We start from the raw sequence: 23,899 nt of genomic DNA, 5'->3' as shown, positions 1-23,899 counted from the left end.
CAAATATTAACTAGAACTGGCTACATAACTCACACTATCATAAATTTAATATTTTATTTACGAATTTCTCTGACTACTTATTTTAATAATTAAAATGCATTTAATAATGGCTTTTAAACTTGCACAAATTTAAACAAATAACATCTGAATAATAAGAATTCTAAGTGGCAACTACACTGAAATACTGTCTAATTAACTTAAAAACTATATAAGATGTGTAAAAATGAAATATTTCAAAGATTGGGGATACAGCCCAAAATAAACAAAATTTACCATAGAATAAAGTACAATTTTTCTGTACATTACCGATGAATTTAAAAGGTAGCATGAACAGTAAAAGCAACATATAAAAACAAATATAAATTTAATATTAAATTACCACAAAATACAATACCTTCAGTGTTACTTTTATAAAAATTAGTTCTTGAACAAGTAATCACAGCTTACATTTTAAACGGTTGCACAATTAAGTTTAATAATTATAGGTTATATCAAATTTTATGATTTAAGGTATCACTTTATTTAAATACTATCCAATATTAATTATTTATTGCCTATCTGTAGTATGGTAGAAATTAAGTACAGTAATCTTAACGCAAACAAGTAGCATGACGACCACCATCTACTGGTAAATTAACACCAGTGATAAAACTAGCATCATCACTAGCTAAAAATGCAATTGTGCGGGCAACCTCTTCTGGATTTCCAGGTCGACCTAATGGATGTGTTTCATTGGAACGATCCAAAAATTTATTATATGCGTCTTCATCTAACCCACCTCTTTTTTGCAACTCTGTAATTATAACTCCTGGGTTAACACTATTAACACGAATTTTTTTTGAAGCTAATTCCAAAGCTAAGCAGTTAGTAAACTGATCAACAGCTGATTTTGACATATTGTAAGCTAGTAAACCAGGAAATGATCGCAACCCATTCACACTAGATACATTAACAATTGCGCCTTCAGTCTTTATGAGGAATGGTACGGCTAACATCGTTAAGTGATACAAAGATCGAACATTAGTATTAAAAATTCTATCAAATTGTTCTAAAGATGTATTTTCAATTGATCCAGTTTCCAATATTCCTGCATTATTTATTAATACATTTAAAGTTGAATAGTGTGCAATAGTTGATTCCATTATGCGTTTTGTATCCTCTTCTTTTGTGATATCCGCAATTACGGTAAGCGGCTTCATTTTTCCAATCGATTCGCACTTATCAGCCACTTTATTTAAATTTTCTACATTCCTACCACATAGCGATAACTTTGCCCCTAATGAAGCAAAATAAACTGCTGTTGCAGCACCTATTCCTGAACTTGCACCAGTAATGAGAACAACCTTACCAGTAAAATTCATCTTTTTTTTATCATGTGACTAGTACCATAAACAATTTCCAGACCATAACCTTATCACTTACTAACCGTGCCACGCTGTATATTCCCAAAGTAAATGCAAAGAGGAATAAATTTTAAAAATAGTATATATATTATTATTTTAATAATACAATTTTAAATTATTTATTAACGGAATACGCCATTTCATAAAAATACAGTATATATTTATATACATAAGTCCAAAATTGAATAAAAAAAATCTTATATGGACACCCACTAATCCTCAACTGGATTAGTAATAGGAACAATTGTGAACGAATGGTTCCTTCGATTAGATTCTTTACACTGAACGAAAGAATCGAAAATCGGTTTGCAGGAGAAACCGATTATCAACAATGAATTGGTTAGGCGACATGAAACCAGTCTTTCTCAGTTACGATTCGATTTGATTCATAGAAATTTTTCTTATGCTTGTGGTGGGGTTCCCCCTACTATACCAAATTCTACTTTGCTTTTGTTATTATTACGTGATGTATACATTTTTACATTACCACTACTGATTATTGAACATTCGGCAAATTTATTGCTGCTGATTATAAGATAATTTCTTAAACTGTGATGTTTAACTGAGTTAATTTTAAACAATTAAATTTGATCTGTAAACTCCAAAACACATTTTTTATCACCAATTACAGCGAAATGAGTGCCAAATAAATTTTTTTTAAATTTCACGTTAAAAGTATTTATATATATATATATTTTTCTTTGTTTAACCTCAGGAAGCACCGTCAGTTATTACTTCAGAGGGTGATATATATGAGTGTAGTCTTCTACGTCTCAAGTCGACCATTTCTGAGATGTGTGGTTAATTGAAACCCAACCATCAAAGAACACCGGTATCCACGATCTAGTATTTAAATCCGTATAAAAGTAATTGTCTTTACTGGGACTTTAACATTGGAACTCTCGACTTCGAAATCAGCTGGCGAAAACGAGTTCACCACTAGACCAACCTGGTGGTGGGTAAAAGTATTTATAACTTGAAACTAAAAAATTTATCTTAAACTAATTTCTCTAAAGTTATAAATGAAAAAAATGAATAATTATTATATAAGACAAAATTAATTAAGCTGACATCAATGTCAAATTGTACAGGACAAGATAAATAATTAAAAATAATATAGATTGTAGCATACCATATTATTGAGCGAGCCATTCATGCCGTCTGTTTTTTTTATCACATAGATAGTTATGATTTATATTTACTTTGATGTTTTTGCTAATACGCACACAGTTACAGACACACAAAAACATTTTGTTTTTAAAAATTTTTGATTCTATTATTACAAAAAAAATTAATACTTTTCAAATAAACTTTACAGTATTTTATACATTTACATGTAGAAATATAATTTTTTTCTTGAAATTCTTTAATGTAAGTCTATTTCGCCTTTTAGTTATTAACTGTCCCGCTTTTGAAAAAATTAGTTCTCAGGGAACAGAGGTTGCAGGAATGCAAAGTGTAGTTGGCATTATTTTGAATAATCTTGGATAAATTAACGCCTTTCTTTTCACCAAGAGGATTTTGTGTTCTTGAGATGAGCAGTTCATTTATATATTTATCTAGCTATAAAATTTCTGCTACTGTTGGGTTTGAATCAGTTAAAATTGGTGTTACTTTTTTATCAAAATTTTCCCATGCAGTTGAAATGCAGGGATCAATAATTTCTTGTTCGGTTTCAAACCTATCGCCTTGTTGGATCTGAATATCTCAAACTTTCTGTGAAAGTTTTGTGTAAGCATTTGGGTAAGATGCTTCATCTTTAAAACGAGGTTCTAATAGCATGCTTTCAAGCCAAATATTATTATTTTCAACATCTTTAAATCTATGTTGCGGTTGGTTTATCTTGTTACATACCTTAAAGATTTCAGAATTTTGAGTAGAAAATTTAATCATAAGTACATGTCTTGTTATCGCTCCCCAGTAACAAATTTTTGAAATAGTGACAGTTTTTTGAGAACTTATTAAAATAGTTATCTCATCAAACATTTTCAATAATTTGCACATTTCAGCTATAACTGTCCACTCATAAAAAAAAACAATATTATTAAGTATTGGATTCACCAAAGCGATTGTTGAAATTAGTGGTTCTTTTGTTTCTAATAGTCTATTAAACATGTGCAGGAGTGATTTATATCGTGTCGGCACTTACTGTTTTAATTTTAATTCTTTAAAATTCATTTGTCGCTGCATGTTTTGCAGTTTGGAGGCAGCATGAGAACTTTGTTTAAAAAATTCAACAATTGCCTTCAATTTTAACACAGTTGTTTTCATTTTTGATACTGCTTGGCTGCTTGGGCAATTAAATTAATTGTCTGCGCTAAGCAAGGAATATGGCGTTGGTGATAATTGCGAATAATAGCTTTTAAATCTAGTGCATTGTCACAAACTGCTCCTATTTTGTTAGTAATAGCCCATTCACTGAATTTACCTTGCAATTCAATGGCAATGTTTTCCGTATGGATAACATATGGAAGATATTTAGTAGGTATGCATCAATTGAGTCGAACAGGAGTATGAAGAGACATGAACCGCTAAACATGGCTGAAGAAGAGAAAGAGAGCATGCTCATTTGAGTATGTGTATATGTAATTTAATAGGTGTACAAGGAAGTCATGTGATGTCCACATCAGATTTTTTTTAAATCAGAAGTACATAAAATTTTATTTCATTAATAACTTCTGATATTTTTTCTTTTTTATTGTTATTATTGAATTATTATTTATCGTAAAAGCTTTTTTACAATCAGAGGTTAATACATCAACGTATTTAAATAAAAAAAAGGAGATGAAGTCTGATTAGAACCAATGTGCCTTCCTCTTGTAAGAAAAAATATTTCATTAATTAAAATTTTATTTGGCGGTAACTTTCGAATCAATGAAAATAAGTACAAATTATGGTATATCATCGAAAAGCTCTCAATGAGGGCTTATTACTGCAGTTAAGAAAAAGTCCAAAATTCAAATTTTTTTTGATTTTGGGCTTTTTTGGACACTTTTGGTTCAACTGATTGCAATCAAAAGGGGAGGTGCACAACTGTTTGTTACAACAATTTTAAATCCAAAATTTCAACATTCTACGGCTAATCGTTTTTCAGTTATGCAAGATATATATGTACGTACGTACAGACGTCACGCCGAAACTAGTCAAAATGGATATTTCCATTGAAATTTGAAAACGAAAAATTTCGGTTTATTTGTCCTATTACCTTACGGTAATTATTTGACCTATACATTGTACGAAGTAAAGGAAGTTAATCGGAAATAATTTCTTATTTAGAACACATTATTAATAAAATGCCAACAGAAATTAGTAACGACAATAGACCTATAAAAATCTATAATGACTATAATGTTATAAGGTAATAATAGTAATTTAATCTTAATATTATTATCAGTAACAAATTAGCAATAGATTTCCATATTTCAAAACAATAAAAGGAAGACATTTGATAATTGATGACTCGAATGAAGCAACAGTAATAATAATAAGATAATACACAACAAAACATGGATGAGATGCAATCAGTGACAACAATAAATTAATGTAAATAATCAAATTCACAATGAAAACAGGGCACAGCAACACACTACAAAGATTTAAATACTTTTTTCAGGTAATGAATTTTTTCAGAACTTAGAAATATCTAAGTTCAGCAGAGAACTAGCAAGGAAATCAAGGTTTATGGTTTTTTGGGTTTTCTTCATAGGAGTATATTTAAGTACAGTGCAGCAAAAAATGTCAATTAAGTGATCAAAATATTCCAAAACATTGTGTATATGGATCACAACAGGGCCAAGCTGATAATGCAGTGTGCTAAAAATCTTATCGATATCACAACAAAGAAAATCAGACACAGCATGCCAAACACTAGGCTGTGGTTTATGGAGCACATTACAGTAGATCGCAGGGTGAACAGGTTCCTCAAATAGAACAGGATCCAGGCTGGTAACAGACAAAGAGAGGAGCTTGAGCAGAATACCAAATCAGGGGTAACATTACGTATCTTATTAATTTGAGATAGCTCAAAAGTAAAAACCATATCAATAATGACCCACCATCTATCACTTGTAGGAGTAGGTAAAGGTGCAGTCCGCTCGGAATAATTTGCTAAAACTCACCTAAATAATAATATATATTTTAAATAATTTTTTTTTTATTTTTCTTTTCGTACAGGTGAAAATTTAGGCTAATATTTTCATAAATTTACTTATAAGAGAAATATCTAAATAAATTAGAAACAAAAATCTGTTACATTTAACAAAAAAACAGTTTTACAGGTATGGTTTAATAAAGATTTTTTAGCAGATTGGTGTTGTTATAGTTGGGAGATACTACGAGGTGAAACATTTGGTAAAATTTAGTTATGTTAGTGGGTTTTTGCTTCTATTGGGACCAATTTTAATCTTAATTAGAATACTATTACAGCACTTTGTTCAAATCAAAACAAATCAGCATATTGATTTGTAATGTTGCATAGAATTCTCTATTTCATCTAACTTACCTTATTTTAAACTTTTTTTATTTGTATTATAGATTGATTGTTTGTTTCTTGATAACAGGTCTGTAAAAAAACCTAATATTACGATAGTTTTGATTAAAATGAAATGGAATCATAACAACTCAGACCTTACAACTAATCCAAGCCAGTGGCCTAAAAAGACTATCACAGGTCAACAAAAAAAAGAAACCTAATTTGGAACCGAGATAAAAATGTGTGAACTAGAATATATTTTTTACGCTGAATCTTAAAATGAAATCAGATTTTTCTAGTTATGACCCTTTAAAATATTGAGAAACTTCTTAAATATTAGAATACAAAAATAATAATCACAATTAAAATTCCTACCTTTATTTTGTAGACATTTACGTTTACTGTAATTTATTTTTTCTTATTTTCCTTTTGTGTTCAGTGAAGTCTTCTCTTTTTATCAACCAGCAGTAGTCACTCATTATATAGATTTGTTGTTCCATCTGCAATATATCTTGGTGGAACCTTTCTCCTTGTTTGCTGCTGATGTCACCCAAGTTTAAGGGAAAAAAGCCCAAATGAGAATGTAAAAAATGAATTTTCAATGACATTCTGTAGACTAAATGTTTGTAGTTCAATAAGAGTTCGTTTATAAGCTAATCATGGTTTGCAGTTTTTTTTTCCAGGAAAACCGTTAATGACATCTTTGAATGACTTCCATGGTGCTAGTTTTATAGGATTCAGTTTGCTGTCAAATATATTTTCACAAATTAATTTTCTTATTTATAGTCCAATGAATGTTCCCTCTTTTAATTTGGGTTCACTTAATTGTGAAAAACCTCAGCTAAATATTTAAAGCCATCTTCATCTTTACCTGAAGCTTTTACAGAATTCTTCATCAGGCGTAGTTTTATGTGCAGAAATGGTAAAATAATACGATCTGCTTCAACAAGGGTAAAAATATTGACAACACTTTCTTTTCTGGGGTAAACTGATTTCTTTCTGGCCACTCATTAACTGCATAGTGTTTATTTGCAGCCTGACTATTCCACAAACACAAGAAACACATATTTTGTACAGCCACTCTGGAGACAAGAAGAAAGCTGATTTTGAAGTTGAATGTCTAAGGTTCAAATCCTAGTAAAGGCAGTTATTTTTATATGGATTTGAATACTAGACACCGGTGTTCTTTAGTGGTTGGATTTCAAATACTCACATCTCAGGAATGGTTGACCCGGAACTGTTCAAGACTACATTTCATTTACATTCCATACATATCATCCTCTGAAATAATACCTTATGGAGGTTTCGGAGGCTAAACAGAAAAAGAAAGAAAAAAGTCCGAGAAGAAGCCCTAACATTTTCAGATAGCAATGATTTGCCATGAGTGTTCATCATACTAAATAGCTTTTAAAATTTTTGACATACTTTTTTTTTCTTTCATCCCTACAGCATGTGCTACCAGTGTAGAAGAAAAGTTATTCGAGTTATGCAACAACACTGCCTAAGCTTCTTTTTGATAAGTATAAATAAAATGCCAATAATGAATAACATATTCAATGTTCAGTCCAGACATTAGCTTCCTGACATCATAGCAGGAATAAAAAACAAATTAAACCATCTCTTCTAAAGTATTTCAGTAAATTTTCGTTTAGAATTCTAAATACTGAAATTTTAGTATCCTTGTTTAATAAATTCCTTTCTTTAGGACGTGAAACTAGGAGTTCTGCATGTTGTTTTGACAAATACAAGTCATGAATTATGTCGCTCAGTTCTGCTTATGTGATGAGGTGAGGTTCAGCATTTGATTCTTCTAGAATGTAATTAATAACTATTGAAGTAGAGGATTCATCAGTTGAGCCTTCTGGGAATCAGAAATTTCTTTCCAAGAAGTTGGAGCAATTGGAATCTGTAAATCAACACCATGAAGTATTGGTCTCATAGCTGAATGAACATTTTGGTATGCGATACTGTTTGAATTGAAACCACTAACATTCATTAAGAAAAAATAGCAGTCATCATAATAGTAGACCTCGCCAAATCATAAGTACGCCAAAAAACAAATGCTCTTTTTTCGTTTTAACCACTGGGTTAGTTTAACATAGCACTTGGTACATGCTACATGTGGAGTCCAGGATTTATCTTGATCTCCAAGGGACAGTCAAAATAATGTTTGTAAGTAGTTTTCAGCAAATTCAATACTGGTTTTTGTGGTAAATTCTCCACAAATGTAACAAAAAATATTTGGAGAATTTTTACACAACCAATTTTTATTCATTTTAAAATTCAAAATGTTTTAATGAATAAAAGTACACTGAAATACTTAATTATAAAAATAATTAAGTTTTAATTTATAAACACTTAATTACTTAAAATACTTCATAAAATTCTTTTACCATGGAGTGCAATAAAACAGCATGAAGCGCGTGCACACACACACAATTTAACAAATCTTAACGTTCAATAAAATAATACCAAAAGTTGTTCAGTCATAAAAATCTTTCACTAAATTTAGGGCATCACTTACGAGACAATCTTTAAAATATGTGTAAGATAAAACCACTACTGCAACTAAAGAACACAGCTAGTCATACCAAGAGCTGAACTCAGACTGAAGAAAATTTCATAATGTTGAATTACTCTTACTTGACTCACCGGCATTGTCTAGCTTGACATCATTTGACTGTTATGTATCAAATATAGGTCTACAGCATGCATCACAATATAAATCAGATGTGAATAAGCAAACATACAGATGCATTAACTTAATTGAATGTTTGTTCCACGAATGATGGAACAAATAAATATTTTTAAGGGGTTGTAACTTAAAAACATTATATGGAGGGTTATTTAGCAATATATATTCAGATTCAGCATATAAAATAATATATAAAACACCTACTCCCTTTTCAGTTCCAAGTCTTATGTTGATCAGTGTATTCATTTAAAATTACTAATATATTTTATTAGTACAGGTAGATTTAATTCTTGAATTAAACAAAAAAAAAAAAAAAAAAAAAAAAAAAAAAAAAAGGATACGCAGGATCAACTTCTGATTTCGTTGAGGAATTCTTTGGTAATTGTGTTATCGGTCAAGGCTTGTGGCCACCAAGATCTCCAGATTTGACTGCGGCGGATTTTTTTCTATGGGGTTACCTCAAAGAAAAAATTATACCAACAGAATTAATGAAAATAAAGTAAAACAAGCATATGCAAACTGTAAAAGTTGGATGAAGACTGATAAGGAGAAACAAAATCATTTAAAACAAACATACAACAGGCATGTTGTATTCTTCCAAACTTATCTCATAGTATAGCCAAGCAGTTATTTGCAAGGCCCTTGTGGAGGAGAATGTACGAGATGTACGGCTGTAAGTAAAGGAAATATAGATTCACAAGGAATCTATAAATTCAAAGTATTGGGACTTTAATTAAATTTTTTTAATATAAATTATTAAGATTAATTATGGTAACTCAATAAGTATGGGTCATAAGTATATTTTTTAGAAAAAAAATCCCAACAAATTTCTACTAAACAATTCAGACATACACTACAGTAGACAACCAAAAAATTATATTTTTACTTGATACAACTTGCTTCAAGATCACAACTTTACTTTTTACTTGCTTCAAGATCTTTAATTTTTTTTTTTGCAGAAGTAAGTTTGATCATTTCAATCTAGTATTGAACTATATTGTCATATTGTCTAACACAGCAAAAGCTTGAATGTAAGTGGGGTCAATACTGATGTCAGTCAACTGTCTTGCCATTATTAATATGTATTTTTTAATTTCATTCCTGTTTACGGTGAGAGCCATGCAGGCTTTGTTTTCATTTTCCACACAACTATCTTAAAACAGCTGTTCAACAATTCTCTGGATAAATGTTATCTGAGAAACAAATGATTTCACAAAATAAACAGACAATTTTTAGACAAACTGTTGGTATTTTAAGTAACATTTGTGTCTAAAAAGAACTATTATTATAAATTGAAAATTTTAATTATACCAACAGAATTAATGAAAATAAAGTAAAACAAGCATATGCAAACTGTAAAAGTTGGATGAAGACTGATAAGGAGAAACAAAATCATTTAAAACAAACATACAACAGGCATGTTGTATTCTTCCAAACTTATCTCATAGTATAGCCAAGCAGTTATTTGCAAGGCCCTTGTGGAGGAGAATGTACGAGATGTACGGCTGTAAGTAAAGGAAAAAGTGCTTTGGTAGAACAGCTCTGCTATACATCTTCATTGCTTGTTTACCAGCCATAGACATTTTTCTTGCATTAGGTCCACTTTCATTCTCTACCAAGAGTGCATTGCTGTTACAATCTGATCATCTATGAGCATATTGTTTGGCTTTCTATTGGTATAGATTTTACAGAAAGTAAATGTTTTTTGTCTTCAATCATTTGACTGGTTTGATGAAACTCTCCAAGAGTTCCTATCTAGTGCCAGTCATTTCATTTCGGTATACTTCCTACACACCTAACAATTTTTTTTACATATTCCAAAAGTTGCGTGCCTGCACCATTTTTCCCATCTACCTGTCCCTCCAATATCAAAGCAACTATTCCAGGATGCTTTAAGGTGTGGACTAAAAGTCTATCAATTCTTTTAGCTAGATTTTTCCACATGCTTCTTTCTTTATCAATCTGCCGCAACATCTCTTCATTTGTCACTTTATCCACCTGTCTGATTTGTAACATTCTCCTATAGTACCAAATTTCAAAAGCTTCTCATCTTTTCTTCTCAGGAACTTCAATTGTCCAAGTTTTACTTCCATATATTCCTATGCTCCAAACACATACTTTCAAAAATGTTTTCCTGATGTTTAAATTAAATTTGTGATGTAAGCAAATTATACTTCTGACAGAAAGCTTGTTTCACCTGTGCTATTTGGCATTTAATATCATTCAGCTTCATCCATTGTTAGTAATTCTACTTCCAAAATAACAAAATTCTTCTATCTCCACAGTCTTTTCTTGTACTATTTTTATATTCAGTGGTTCATCAACTTTATTTCTACATTTCAGTACTTTCATTTTGTTCTTGTTTATTTTCATGTGGTAGTTCTTGTGTAGGACTTCATCTGTACCATTCATTGTTTCTTCTAAATCATTTTTACTCTCCACTAGAATAACTATATCATCAGCAAATCGTAGCATCTTTATTTTTTCACCTTGCACTCTTACTCCGAATCTAAACTGTTCTTTAATATCATTACCTGCTAGTTCTATGTAAAGATTAAAAAGTAACGGGGATAGGGAACATCCTTGTCCAACTCTCTTTTTTATTACTGCTTCTTTCGCATGCTCTTTGAACATGTAAATGTTACAAATTGTTCTATCTCTATAATTGAACCCTAAATTTGTTAAAATGCTGAACATTTTATTTGTCTATGTTATCAAATGCCTTTTCTAAGTCTATAAATGCCATGTATGTTGGCTTATTTTCTTTAATCTTCCTTCTACTATTAAAATTGCTTCCCTTGTTCCTGTACTTTTCTTGAAACCAAATTGGTCTTTTAACACTTCTTCCACCATCCTCTCAATTCTTCTCTACAGAATTCTAGTTAAAATTTTTGATGCACGAGTAGTTAAGTTAATTGTTCTGAATTCGTCATATTTGTCTGCTCCTGCTTTCTTTGGTATCATGACAATAACACTCTTTTTGAAGTCTGACGGAATTTCCCCTTTTTTGTAAATATTAGACGCCAGTTTGTATAATCTATTGCTTCCTCACCTGCATTGTGCAGTAATCCCATATATTCCAGAAGCCTTTCTGCCATTCAAATCATTTAATGCTCTATCAAATTCAGATCTCAGTATTGTATTTCTCTTTTCATCCTCTTCGACTTCCTCTATAACACCAGTTTCTAATTCATTTCCTCAGTATAACTTTTCAATATATTCCATCATAATATGTTTATTTAACAGATTATTAGAGTTTAACTTATGTATCACAAAATTGTTCTTAACTTTCCTGTATGCTCCGTCTATTTTACCATTGATCATTTCTCTTTCCAACTCTGAACACTTTTCTTTAATCCACTCTTGTTTTGCTAATTTGCATTTCCTCTTTATAGTATTTCTTAATTGTCGATGCGCATAACTTTTTATGCGCATCCATCAGCTGCAATATATCCTCTTATATCAAAGGTTTTCTATCAGTTCTCTTTGTTCTGCCTAAGTTTGCTTCTGCTGATTTAAGAATTTCATTTATAACATTCTCCCCATTCTTCTTCTATATTTTCTACCTTATCTTTTTTAATCAGACCTCTTGCGATATCCTCCTCAAAAATCTTTTTTACCTCGTCTTGCTCAGCTTCTCTAAATTCCACCGAATCATCTGACACCTTTTTTTCAGGTTTTTAAATCCCAATCTACATTTTATTATTACTAAATTATGGTTGTTATCAATGTTTGCTCCTGGATATGCTTTGAAGTTGACTTCTAAATCTTTGCTTAACCATGATATAATCTATCTGATACCTTGCATTACCTCCTGACGTTTTCCATGTGTATCTTCTTCTATTATGATTTTTTAAACTGGATGTTGGCAGTTACTAAATTATACTCTGTGCAAAACTCAATAAGTAGGCCCCCTCTTTCATTTCTTTTGCCCAGCCTGTATTCACCCACAATATTTCCTTCCTTTCCTTTTCCAATGCTTGCATTCCTATCTCCAACTATTATTAAATTTTCATCCTCTTTTATTCATTTAATTGCTTTGTCAATTTCTTCGTATGCACACTCTACCTCATCATCAGCATGGGCAATTGTAGACATAGACATTAATTGTTGTTTGCTTAGGTTTTGATTTTATCCTGATTACAATGATTCTATCGCCAAGTTTTTTGAAATACTCCACTCTCTTTCCTATCTTCTTATTCATTATGTACAAGAAGGGGCAGGAGGGTACTACTGCCTGCCCTTTATTTGACACTGGGTTAATTATTCTGAAATTACCTGACCAGAAATCGTTTTCCTCTTCCCACCAAACCTCACTAATTCCTACTACATTTACATTTAAACTACCAATTTCCCTCTTTAAATTTTCTAACCCATCAACCTTTTGTAGACTTCTAACATTCACCTTCACTTTACATTCTTTATCTTTATAACTTTTTTTCAATTTACTCCTTGGGTTTCTAATAATTTAATTAATTTACCTTATTTGACACATCTTGACCCAAAGGGGAAGATCCTGCCATGTGATGATTCCAGTTGCCATGCCACCCCCTTCATATCTAGCCCTGATGGGCTTCACCGGAAGTCATCTTCTGAAAACACAGACTGAATAACATCATTCAGTTAACAGTTTGGCCTCTGTCAGGATGCCACCGATGTAAATGCCACAAATGACACATTTCCATCGGAGTAAGAATTTACTATTAACAAACACAAAACAAAACAAAACCTACTCAAATGAACAAAACTGAGTAGAAATAAAATACAGAGTGTTTCATATAAAACGCAACCCATCAATCACTCATCTATGAAATTTCAAAAGTCAAGCTTACTCCCCTACTCGATACTGAAATGGACTCGTCCAACATCTGAACATCGCGGCGACGCAGAAGAACACTACCGATAGTAACAACAATGCAATCATAACGTTCAGTGTATTGCTAGAGAGAAGATGGTGTTTTCGCTAGATGAACGTGTTTTCATTGTTTAGTCGTACTTCAGTACGAAATCAGTGGTTGCAGTGCAAGATTTGTTTCGCCATAAGTACCCAGATAAACCAGCTCCTAACAAAACATCAGTATTAAGGTTAGTTGCAAAATTTAAGAGAGACTGGTTCTGTTAATAACAAGGAACACAAAAGATCTGCGTCAGTGTTGAATACAGATACAGTCACTGAAATCAAAGACCGATTACTCGCCTTGCCAAATAAATCGATCAGACGTTTGTCAGCTGAAATTAATTTGTCTAAATCAACTGTTCATCGGGCGACCAAACAATTACAATTACGACCTTATCGCATTCAAACGGTTCATCGACTTCTTGAGCCAGACAAAGAAAAACTGCTACAATATTGTAAATGGTTCCATCGATTTCTGCGTGAGGGAATTAATGTTATGGATTCGTTATTTTTCACAGATGAAGCACGATTTCATTTGGATGGCTACTTAAACAGCCAAAACAGTAAAATTTGCAGTGCTGAAAATCCACACGTTTATCACAAAAAACAATTACACCTGCAGAAGTTGGGCGTGTGGTGCGCGATATCGCGGAAGAAAATAATCGGTCCTATTTTTTTCGAGTACACCATTAATGCAGAACGATATCGGGATATTTAATTTCAGTTCATTGCCCTCTTGGAAGAGGAAGACAGACACTGCTGCCTACAACATGACAGTGCAACATCGCACTACGCAGGATCAACTTCTGATTTCGTTGAGGAATTCTTTGGTAATTGTGTTATCGGTCAAGGCTTGTGGCCACCAAGATCTCCAGATTTGACTGCGGCGGATTTTTTTCTATGGGGTTACCTCAAAGAAAAAGCCTACAGCAACAAACCACGAACACTTGAAAGTCAATATTGAACAAGCTGTATTAAATATCCAGCCACAAACTTTGAAAAAAGTTACAAGAAACACTGTAAAAAGAAATGAAGCTTGTATTAGAAAAGATGGCGGCTACTTCCAACATTTACTCTAAATGTAAAGTTACATTTACTCTAAATGTACATTTACATTTACACATGCCCTTTTATTATTTCAATACCTACCAATATATGGTTGGGTTGCGTTTTATATGGGACACCCTGTATTTAAATTCTAAGCTATACCACAACCAATGAAATAACAAACAAAAACAAAACCGTCAAATACTTTTTCTATACTTACAATAAACATTTAAATATTCCTTTACATCTTCCTATAGGAAAGTAAAGGAATATTATCCATTAGCCTCATCACATCTTTGAGCTCTTTTCCTGATTTAATTTTTTTCTTCTTTAATCATTTATAATTATTTACTTAGTCTTCTCTTCAGAATTTTAAAAAGTATCTTTACCAAATATGAAATTATCAAAAGTTCCTGTGACCTTGACACTATACTACACCATGCTTTTTGGGGATTGAAATGCATAAGACAATCTTCAGGCCACACTTTTTTGTTACACAATTTTAACATTTCTTGTAATTCATCTTTGTTTAGACTTCAAATGGGTAGGATCCATCAGATTTTCCATTCTTCTTCATATCATTGCTTGTATAATTTCCAGTAATAATACAGCTATTACTCTGATCTTCTATTGGAATATCATTCAACTTGGCTTAGTATAGGTCCTAGATAACTCCACCCACTTTATGATTGTTCTTTTTCAAACAACATTATGCCATCTTTATTAGTAATTTCATTAGAGCTTACATAATCTTTCACCCCTTATCTCAAATTTACTTTTTTATACATTAATTTGAACTGTCCTTTTTTTCTCAGTCATCTTTATAAATATATAAAGATGATTTGCTAGCCAAATAAACATTCATTACAAGCCATTTCTTCACTTTTGGTATTTTTCATATTAATTCATTATTTAATTCTCTGTAGAGTTTCTTACTTCTTTTCATTCATCCTGGTTTTTTATTTCTTTCAGTAACTTGCAGCTTCTTAATTTCTCTTCCCTTAATGCAAACTATTCTTTGTTCTGCTACTGTTTTTTATGCCATCATTTTCATCCAAAATTCATAAACACTGTAACTTTTTTTACTTAATTGCTGAGTTAATTTCTCACCTGTTATCTCTTCTCCAATTTTTAGTTTTTCCAAATTCTATTTATTTTCTTCACTATTAGTGTTTCCTAAATAATGGATGATATTTCTTAAACAGCGTTGAAAGGAAATGGTTTTTACTTATAATGATTGATAAAAATATTAATATTCACTAAAAGAAATATGATTACAATGGCTGGAACATGTCTTAAGTGTAAGAAATTAGTCCAGCGTTAGAATATACAGTTGTAAAAGGGCTTTAAGGCATCCTGGAAAGTGATTGCATGAATAAATGGGGAGATTATAGAAAACAGGAAAAGGTTGGCAATACATGAATAGAGAAGCAATATGGGAGAAATAAACAAGCTTATCACCAGTTCTTAGTGTTCATCTTTTTTTTTTTTAAAATCATGCTCATCTTACAATTTGGGAAATCAGGATGGAATTCTGCATCTCAAAAATAACTTTTACTTGTTAAATTTCAAATAATTGACATTTGCTTTAGATTTTTAAAATAAAACATTTATGAAGACGTACATAACATCAAAGTTTAACAAAAGATCCTGAAAATCAATTATTAATAAACTAACTGCATCATTAACCTTACCACCTCCTTAATACCATTTTGCATATAAAAAGTCTCCTTTTCTTTAATCAAGCCTTTTTGGTTTTTGTTTTAAATTAGTATATATATATTTTTTTTTGGTTAATTCATAAAAAGTATTCATAATGAAGCTGTGATTCAATTCTCAATAAATCACATCTTCTGTATATTAAAGATGTCCTGAATATGACTTTGAGATATATATATATATATATATATATATTATGTATATATATATAAATAATTTTTATTATTAAAATGAAAATTAATGAATCATTTTTAATTTGCTAATTACTTCAGTAAAATATAAAGGTATGATAAAATTTCACAAATATTTACAACAGAGTTTATAAATAATATAACCACAAATCATGTAGACTGGTATCATGGAATGAACTTTATATGTCAAAAAGTTTTTAATTGAAATTAAACAAATTTATAAAAGTAACTCTTAACTGCAAAAATTATCTATTTAATGCAGCTTCAGACAAGGCAATCTTCCACCAATTACACAATTTTTCAAAAATTGCCATATATTTTTCTTCTGCATATTGCTATTTACCTTATTCGACTTGGAAAAGGTATATACAATAAATAGTTTGCTGAAAAATTTGAAAGTTTCGAAAAAGGGGGTGCATTCTTATATGCTCAAATTTATCTTTAGATGGATTCTATAAACTGGGAATTGGTAGATAAAATATTAGCTACACTGGCTACTCACCAATACCAATACCATATGAATATGGCAATGTTTGAAAGTAATCAGGGTTTTACAATTTTTTTTTTTTGATGAATTGGTAGGGAAATTTTACATCATGTGATATATTTTTCATAAAATTTAAATTCTTTTCTTAACACACAAAATTTTTTGTAAGTATTTAGGGTAAGATAGTATTAATCAAATTTTTACTAGATATAGCTTAATAAGTAACTTTAAATTTTAAGTGAAAACAAAACTAAGACATTTTATATTTTTATTACATAATAAATAAATAATATTTTTAATTATTTTATATATATCCATTTTAAGTTACTTTACTGATATTTTTAATAGAAATAAATTAATATCATTCAATTTTTTTTGATTCAAAATAATTTAATACAGAATAAAACAGACTATCGTTTTTTGCTGTGTGTGCCAATTCTAGGAATTTGCGAGCAGACAAATCCCTGGAATTTTTCTCCAGCCCCATGTGTGAAAGAAACCTGAAATAATAAAATAAGAATAAAAAAAAATTATAATATGCAGTCAGTCAGAAAATAAATAATATAAAAATAAAATAATTTATAAAAGGTAAAATGAGTTTGTCCATTATGTCTAATGTACAATTGAAAATAATTTTGATAAATTGTTTTTGGCAAAACCATTTTAAAGTTTTATTATTAAAATAAAGGATTAAACAAAATGTTTCTCTATATTTTAATACAAAAGTAAAGCAAAGTTTTTTAATATTTTGAATAAAGTTTATTAAACCAAATATGTGCTGTTTTGATGGACTACCTTTTGTCATTTTTGATGTAAAATCATAATCCTATAGAATTTCTAAGAAACTAAAGATAGTCTGACAGTGCAAGGTCAAGACTATACGGCAGCTGCATTAAAACATGTTAGCCAAACTGTTTCAATTTTCAATAGGTCATCAAAAATATGTCGAGTCTGGCATTGTGATAAAACTCAACTCTTTCCCTAATGATCCATTCTGGTCGCTTTATCTTGATTGTTTGGTATTGTTGACCTTTCCAATTGTTGCAAAAGAGGTCAACAAACTTTAATCAATTGTTTGAATGGTTAGTAGCAGCTCACAGTGGAAAATTCCTTTTTAATCACTCACACACACACACACACACACACACACACACACACACACACACACACACACACACACACACACACACACACACACATATATATATATATATATATATATATATATAAGAGAGAGAGAGAGAATCAATTTTTTTAGTATTGAGCCTGACTTTTCCAACATTTCCAGAGCTTTACCCTGCTTTAACCATAATATTTTCCATACATTACTGTCAAATGTGATCCATTTTTCAATGCCCTTAATGAGCTGTTTTTGTAACCTGCCTTCTTGAAATGGTTTTAAACTGTTTGAGGTCGATGTTTAGTTTGTTGCTGATATCAAAACCAATGTGTGCCGGTCTCTCTCAATTGCTTTCCATAATTTCATCGACTTATCAGTCACTGCCCGACCAGAGTGAGGTGCATCATTCACATCAAAATTTCCAGATTGAAGACTCTTGAACCAACTTTCTGCCAAACATACTGTTATTACATCATATCCATAAACATCACAAAATTTGTTTAACAGGAGTTGCATTCTTTCTTTTCTGTATTAAAATTTCAAAATTAATTGAATTTCTTCTTTATTTTTACTTATAAGCTGTAATACCTAATAATTTAACCCTTAATAAAATAAATTCTAAAGTGGGTCATTTAAAAATGTGTAATAACAACTGAAAAATAGAAAATGCCGTCATATATAATTTATTTTTGAAATAATCACAGAACTTGAACATAAATGAGTCACTGAAAGCAAACAATTAGTTAACACTGGTTAGTAATACTTCATAGTTAAGATTAACTAGCCATGTAAGATATGTGTACTAAACTGTAATTAATTTTAAACGATTTTGATTCTTCAGATTTCTATACTGGCTGTAAATTTTATAAGAACAAATAAAACAGTTACAGAATTTATTCACAACATTTAATTCTTATGAAATCTTTAATGCCATATCCTTTGCCTGATAAGGAATTTGAAAAAGAAGTTATAAGTAAAATAAAAGGCCAGCAGCAGCTGATTATTAGAAAGGAATTAAACTTTACTTTCATATAAACTTGGTAGTAAACGAAGATAATGTGTTAAGATCAATTAAGGGCTCATAATACTGTTTTTTCTATAAGCATTTAAGAATTTTTACTAACTCTGAAAGTCAGGGTAAAAATATGGCCCCAAAACTGTAATACAACTAACAAAAATCAATAAGTAGTTTTGTAAGGCCAGGAGCTGGTCTGATTTAGTTTGAGTATTGGTAGTCCGTCTTACTATTAAAAAATGATAATATTGTTCCTGATAGCTGGGTTGAATGATAGTCATTTAAAGGGGTTTATTATTAACAAATGCAAATTACTAATTTTTTTTTATGTATGTTGCTAATCAGTTATGATTCAGGAAATACCAGCTGTGTAAGATATTTTGAAAATTAACAAAGTTTTGATAAGAATGATGATGGTCTGAATTCAAATCATTAAGTTTTTCTCCAACATTTTTATTTACAAGGAACATTTTAATCATAATGGAAAAATAAGGATTAGTTGAGAAATTTCACAACAGTGTCTCTCTCTTTCTCTGAGGAAATGTAACATGTCTACTGATCAGGAGTTTGGTGTGATAAGACTATTAATTAAAGACATCTTGTTTTTAGGAAAATTCAGTGCAATCTAATTTGATTAGACCATCTTTCTGTTAAATATAAAGTTAGTAGAAGATGGTGCAATAGGCCTACAATTTCCAAAATATTCACAGAGGTGATGTTAACTGTATTTTTAATAGTAATAACTGTAAGTAATTTTCAGATGAAAAAGCCAATTTTCAGCGATTATGATAAATGGTGGAGACTTATTTAAAAATAACTCCTTTTTAATACCAGCAGAGATGCATATGTATTAAATTAGCAGAAAGGAAATTAAAAGATGATACTAATAATGATAATTTAAATTTTATTTGAAATCTTATGCATTAACAGTAATTTACTGGTGAAAGTAAAATTATGTTTTGTACTTGGAAACTGGCAAGGAGCTTTCATTTTTTATATTTTTAAATTGAATTATAAATATTTGAGATATATTTCTCAAACCTTCAACAATGATTACTGTCTTAGAGTCACTTCTATCATTTTACTATAAAAAAATGATAGAAAATAGAAGTGGGACAGCATAGAGAGTAGATTGCATAATGCAAGGAAAACAGCAATTGATTTACTTGACTAACTGTGTGGAACAGGATTTTAGGAGGAAATGATGGGACTGAGCTAGCAGATTGTTATGTTGTAGAGTGTTATCGTACAAAGTTGGTTATTTCTTTTTGAATATGAAATGTAAAGAATGTGAATAAAATATTATTATTATTATTATTCCGCAAAGAGGAAACAGGTTCTTTGCAATTGAATAAAGTATATTATTTTATTTGCACAATGGTTAATTGTTAACATTCAGATTCGTAATTATTTAGAATTTAATTTTCCTCAGAAAATTCATTCATCTTGAAATGGTTTTCGAAAGGATTGCAAACCTAAGTCAGTTATTTAAAATTCAACAAATTGGGGGCCCCTTGGATAAATTGGGGAATATTTTTGGTATTTTTTGTTATTTAGCCAAGGCCCTTTGATTGTGTCAACAAAATTCTTACTGAAAACCTTAATTGGAACAGTGTATCTAGGGTTGACTTGCAGTATACAATAGGATGCAGACAAGACTGGTAATAAAAAAGCAGTAACTCAATATTGTTTTCATGGCAAAAAGTGAAATCAGGCATCCCTCATAAAGTTTCTCTGATAAATTTTGGGTCCATTACTTTTTCTTCTTTATGCAATAACTTGTCTAATAAAATTTTGATTTTGCACATCACTACAGTTTTGGTTTCTAACAATCTCAGCATCTTTTAAATAGTATGAAGACCCTTTGATAAGGTTTTGGGAATAGTTTTTTGTTAAACATGATAAAATAAATAATTCATTTAACAAAAAATGTAACCTTAAACAACCTATAGTTTGTATATAGAATGTGATTTAGTACTACCTTATGAAGGATATTGCATTTTTGGGTATCTACTTGTACATAGATTATAATGTAAATTGAAATTTTTTTTTATAATCCTTGTTTAAGCCTTAGGAATGTAGGATGTAGAGGGTATACTGAAATGAAACTACTAGCACTAGATAGGGAATCTTGGAGAGCTGCATCAAACCAGTCAAATGACTGAAGACAAAAAAAAGTTTAAGCCTTAATAAAAGAAGTCTTAAAAGTCTTTAAAAGAAAACTATTTCTGATGTTGAGTTTAAAATACATTAAAATGTATAAAACTATAATTTACCTTAATGCTGGTAATATCTGCTGCTTAGACAATAAAACTTCAATTATTTCTTCACTAGCATCTGGTAACCTTTGTAACATATCAATTGCTAGCTGGTGAGCAGCTGGATATAGATTCTCCAATGACAGTAGCAAACATGCCTGAAAAAAGTAATTAATTACCTGTATTAACAATTAATTTCTAATACCTTTATAGTATTAGATATTTCATCATGCAAAACAGATCTTTGTAAATAAACTCATTTCATTTATAAATTAATTATGATCTGAATTAAAATGTTAAATGGGAAACCTAGATATTAGTTGATTTACTGAAAGCAATTCATGAAGTAATAAGATGAAATATGAAAAGAAATAAAGCAAATATAGCATGAGTATCAACAACCAAAATCGTAATCATTCTCTCTCATCACAAAGTTCTCTGAGCAATTTCACTTTTAGGTGTCAGTATACTATTAACATTTTCTCTTTGCGGTTGAAATAATACAAAAATGATAAATAAATTATATACATTCCAGTGCAAGCATATCTTATGACACAAAAGATATCTTATATAAGATATTATGAAATAAAGCTGTGCAGTATATAAAACCTGAGCTTTTTACTTTCAAAAGTTAAAAACCATATACCGTTGGTTTTTAAAAAAATAATGTTGGAAAACACTATATATCTTCCATATTTTTATTGTAAGAGTTCTCCTTTTTATAAGTTTTAGAGATGTAATAGAGAATTAAAAGACAAAAATTATCTTCTTAATTTACAAAATAGAGTTCAATTAAAAATAATTATTTCCTCTAGTGTAGGACAGATAAGAACCTAACAGTAGGAGAGCTGTTTAGGGTAGGTATTTGAGGCACCATGAAAATTTGTGTAATACTTCTTTTGTCTGAATACAAAATCGAAGATCTGGCTGAAGGGTAGTGGGGCCTAGCCAACCCTTGAATTTTTAATTTTGCAAAAAAATCTTTGAAGCATTTTGAAATCTGAATACCTTCAGATTTAGTATTTAATGAAATAAAAAATAAAAAAGGCAGATTATTTAGTCAGGTTTAAAATTTTGCCAGGCCGTTTCAAAATTGTATATCATTAATATTGAAAAAAATATATTTGAGGCATGCTGAGGTTTAGACAGAATATTTATACCCAGAAAAAGTATTTCTAAAAGGACAGGCCATTTTGGTGGGACTTTTTACCTGCCAGGTAATAAGGAATGTTATATGCAAGTGCAAGTAAAAGTAATGCTAAGGGTAGGTTGAAGTGTGAGTGGTATATCACCCATGAACTGGGTTGGTCTAGTGGTGAACTCATCGCAAATCAGCAGATTTCGAAGTCAAGAGTTCTAAGGTTCAAATCCTAGTAAAGGGAAGGTATGGATTTGAATACTAGATCATCAATACCGGTGTTATTTGATGGATGGGTTTCAATTAACCACACATCTCAGGAATGGTCGACCTGAGATGAAGACTACACTTCTACATTCATACATATTATCCTCTGAAGTAATACCTTACATATGAAAAATTATACCGTTCATATGAAAAAAATATGATGCATATCAATTGATACAGAATATAGCTCAAAAAAATAAAATATAACAGATTGAAAAAATGAATGAATACAAAAATAAAATTACATGATAAAATTTATTTGGATGATCTAATTATGTAGGTAAAAAAACATGAATTTCCCTTTTTGATTTTTTTATTCATAATCAGCATTTGTTCTTCATCAGAGCTTGAATACTTTTCTTCTTCTGGTTCTGAGAAAGTGAGCAGCATTTTGGAGAATGTCATTCTCTTCTATTAGTGTAAATAAATTAACATAAATAACCTTTTGACCCAAAAATGTTTTTATTATGCACCTATGTATAATAAAACAAATTGGTAGCTTGTCTATGTTTTTTTAATTTTGTTTCAAAATGAGCTTTACTGAATATGTTGTGTTTGTCACCCTTTTTTGTAGCAATGTTTGTAATTATATCCAACTAACTGCTGCATAATTAACTGAAAGAGTAAAATGTTATATTTTGAAAAATACTGTAGTTAATAAAAGCAAATTTCTTCAAAAAGCTTCTTGATGTAATACATTTTTGTGGTAACTTGTTTCCGGTTTTTCTTGATACTCTAGTAATTTATTGAAATAATCTTTTTGGCAGATTCGATGATTATTTACAGTCTGAACTTTGAACGTTTTTATACTTCAGTCAGTATCGTTGATAAATTCTTTGTATGGTATTAAAGATCTTTCAAAACTTCCTTATCGAGAGCATTAAGAGATTGACATAGTCCTTTGTATTTTTTAGAGCTTTTGTCACAAAAAATACAAAAAACTTCTTGATTCCTGATTCTTTTGAAGTTTCTAACACATTTTTTTCTAAATGTGTGCTCGATGTCTCAGCAACACATTCTATGTCTCAAGATGTTGATTCTTCACACATACTTTGTTATTGTACGAAGCACATTCGTTGGATGATGAAATATCTGTAATATAAAATTTATATTACAGAAGGAAATATTCAACTTTAAGTTAGTCACTGAAGCCTTATGTTAATAACTAATAATATTAAAATTTGAAAAATT

At 30.3% G+C, this 23,899-nt stretch overlaps 2 protein-coding genes across 2 annotated transcripts in view; both read right to left on the bottom strand.

Annotated features, from left to right (window-relative positions):
- Positions 1–345: 345 nt before the first annotated feature.
- Positions 346–1,444, bottom strand: LOC142325974 (3-oxoacyl-[acyl-carrier-protein] reductase FabG-like). Its single transcript, XM_075367969.1, has one exon. The coding sequence runs from the start codon at positions 1,359–1,361 to the stop codon at positions 591–593; it is 771 nt and encodes a 256-aa protein (XP_075224084.1). The 5' UTR covers positions 1,362–1,444; the 3' UTR covers positions 346–590.
- Positions 1,445–17,148: 15,704 nt separating this feature from the next.
- Positions 17,149–23,899, bottom strand: part of Bulli (regulator of MON1-CCZ1 complex protein bulli) — a 56,515-nt gene continuing 49,764 nt past the window's right edge. The window contains exons 12-13 of the mRNA XM_075367968.1: positions 21,322–21,461; positions 17,149–17,410 (exon numbers count right to left, since the gene is read on the bottom strand). Coding sequence (XP_075224083.1) covers positions 17,272–17,410; positions 21,322–21,461 — 279 coding nt within the window. The 3' untranslated portion in view covers positions 17,149–17,271. The remainder of the gene's footprint in view (positions 17,411–21,321; positions 21,462–23,899) is intronic.

This window comes from Lycorma delicatula, chromosome 6 (genome assembly GCF_047948215.1).
Source record: "Lycorma delicatula isolate Av1 chromosome 6, ASM4794821v1, whole genome shotgun sequence".
NCBI lineage: Eukaryota > Metazoa > Arthropoda > Insecta > Hemiptera > Fulgoridae > Lycorma > Lycorma delicatula.
Note: the sequence above shows the minus strand (reverse complement) of the source record. Positions and strands in the feature narration are given on the sequence as shown.

Coding starts and splice junctions, on each gene's coding strand:
- LOC142325974 (XM_075367969.1), bottom strand. CDS start 1,361: ATGAATTTTACTGGTAAGGTTGTTCTCATTACTGGTGCAAGTTCAGGA.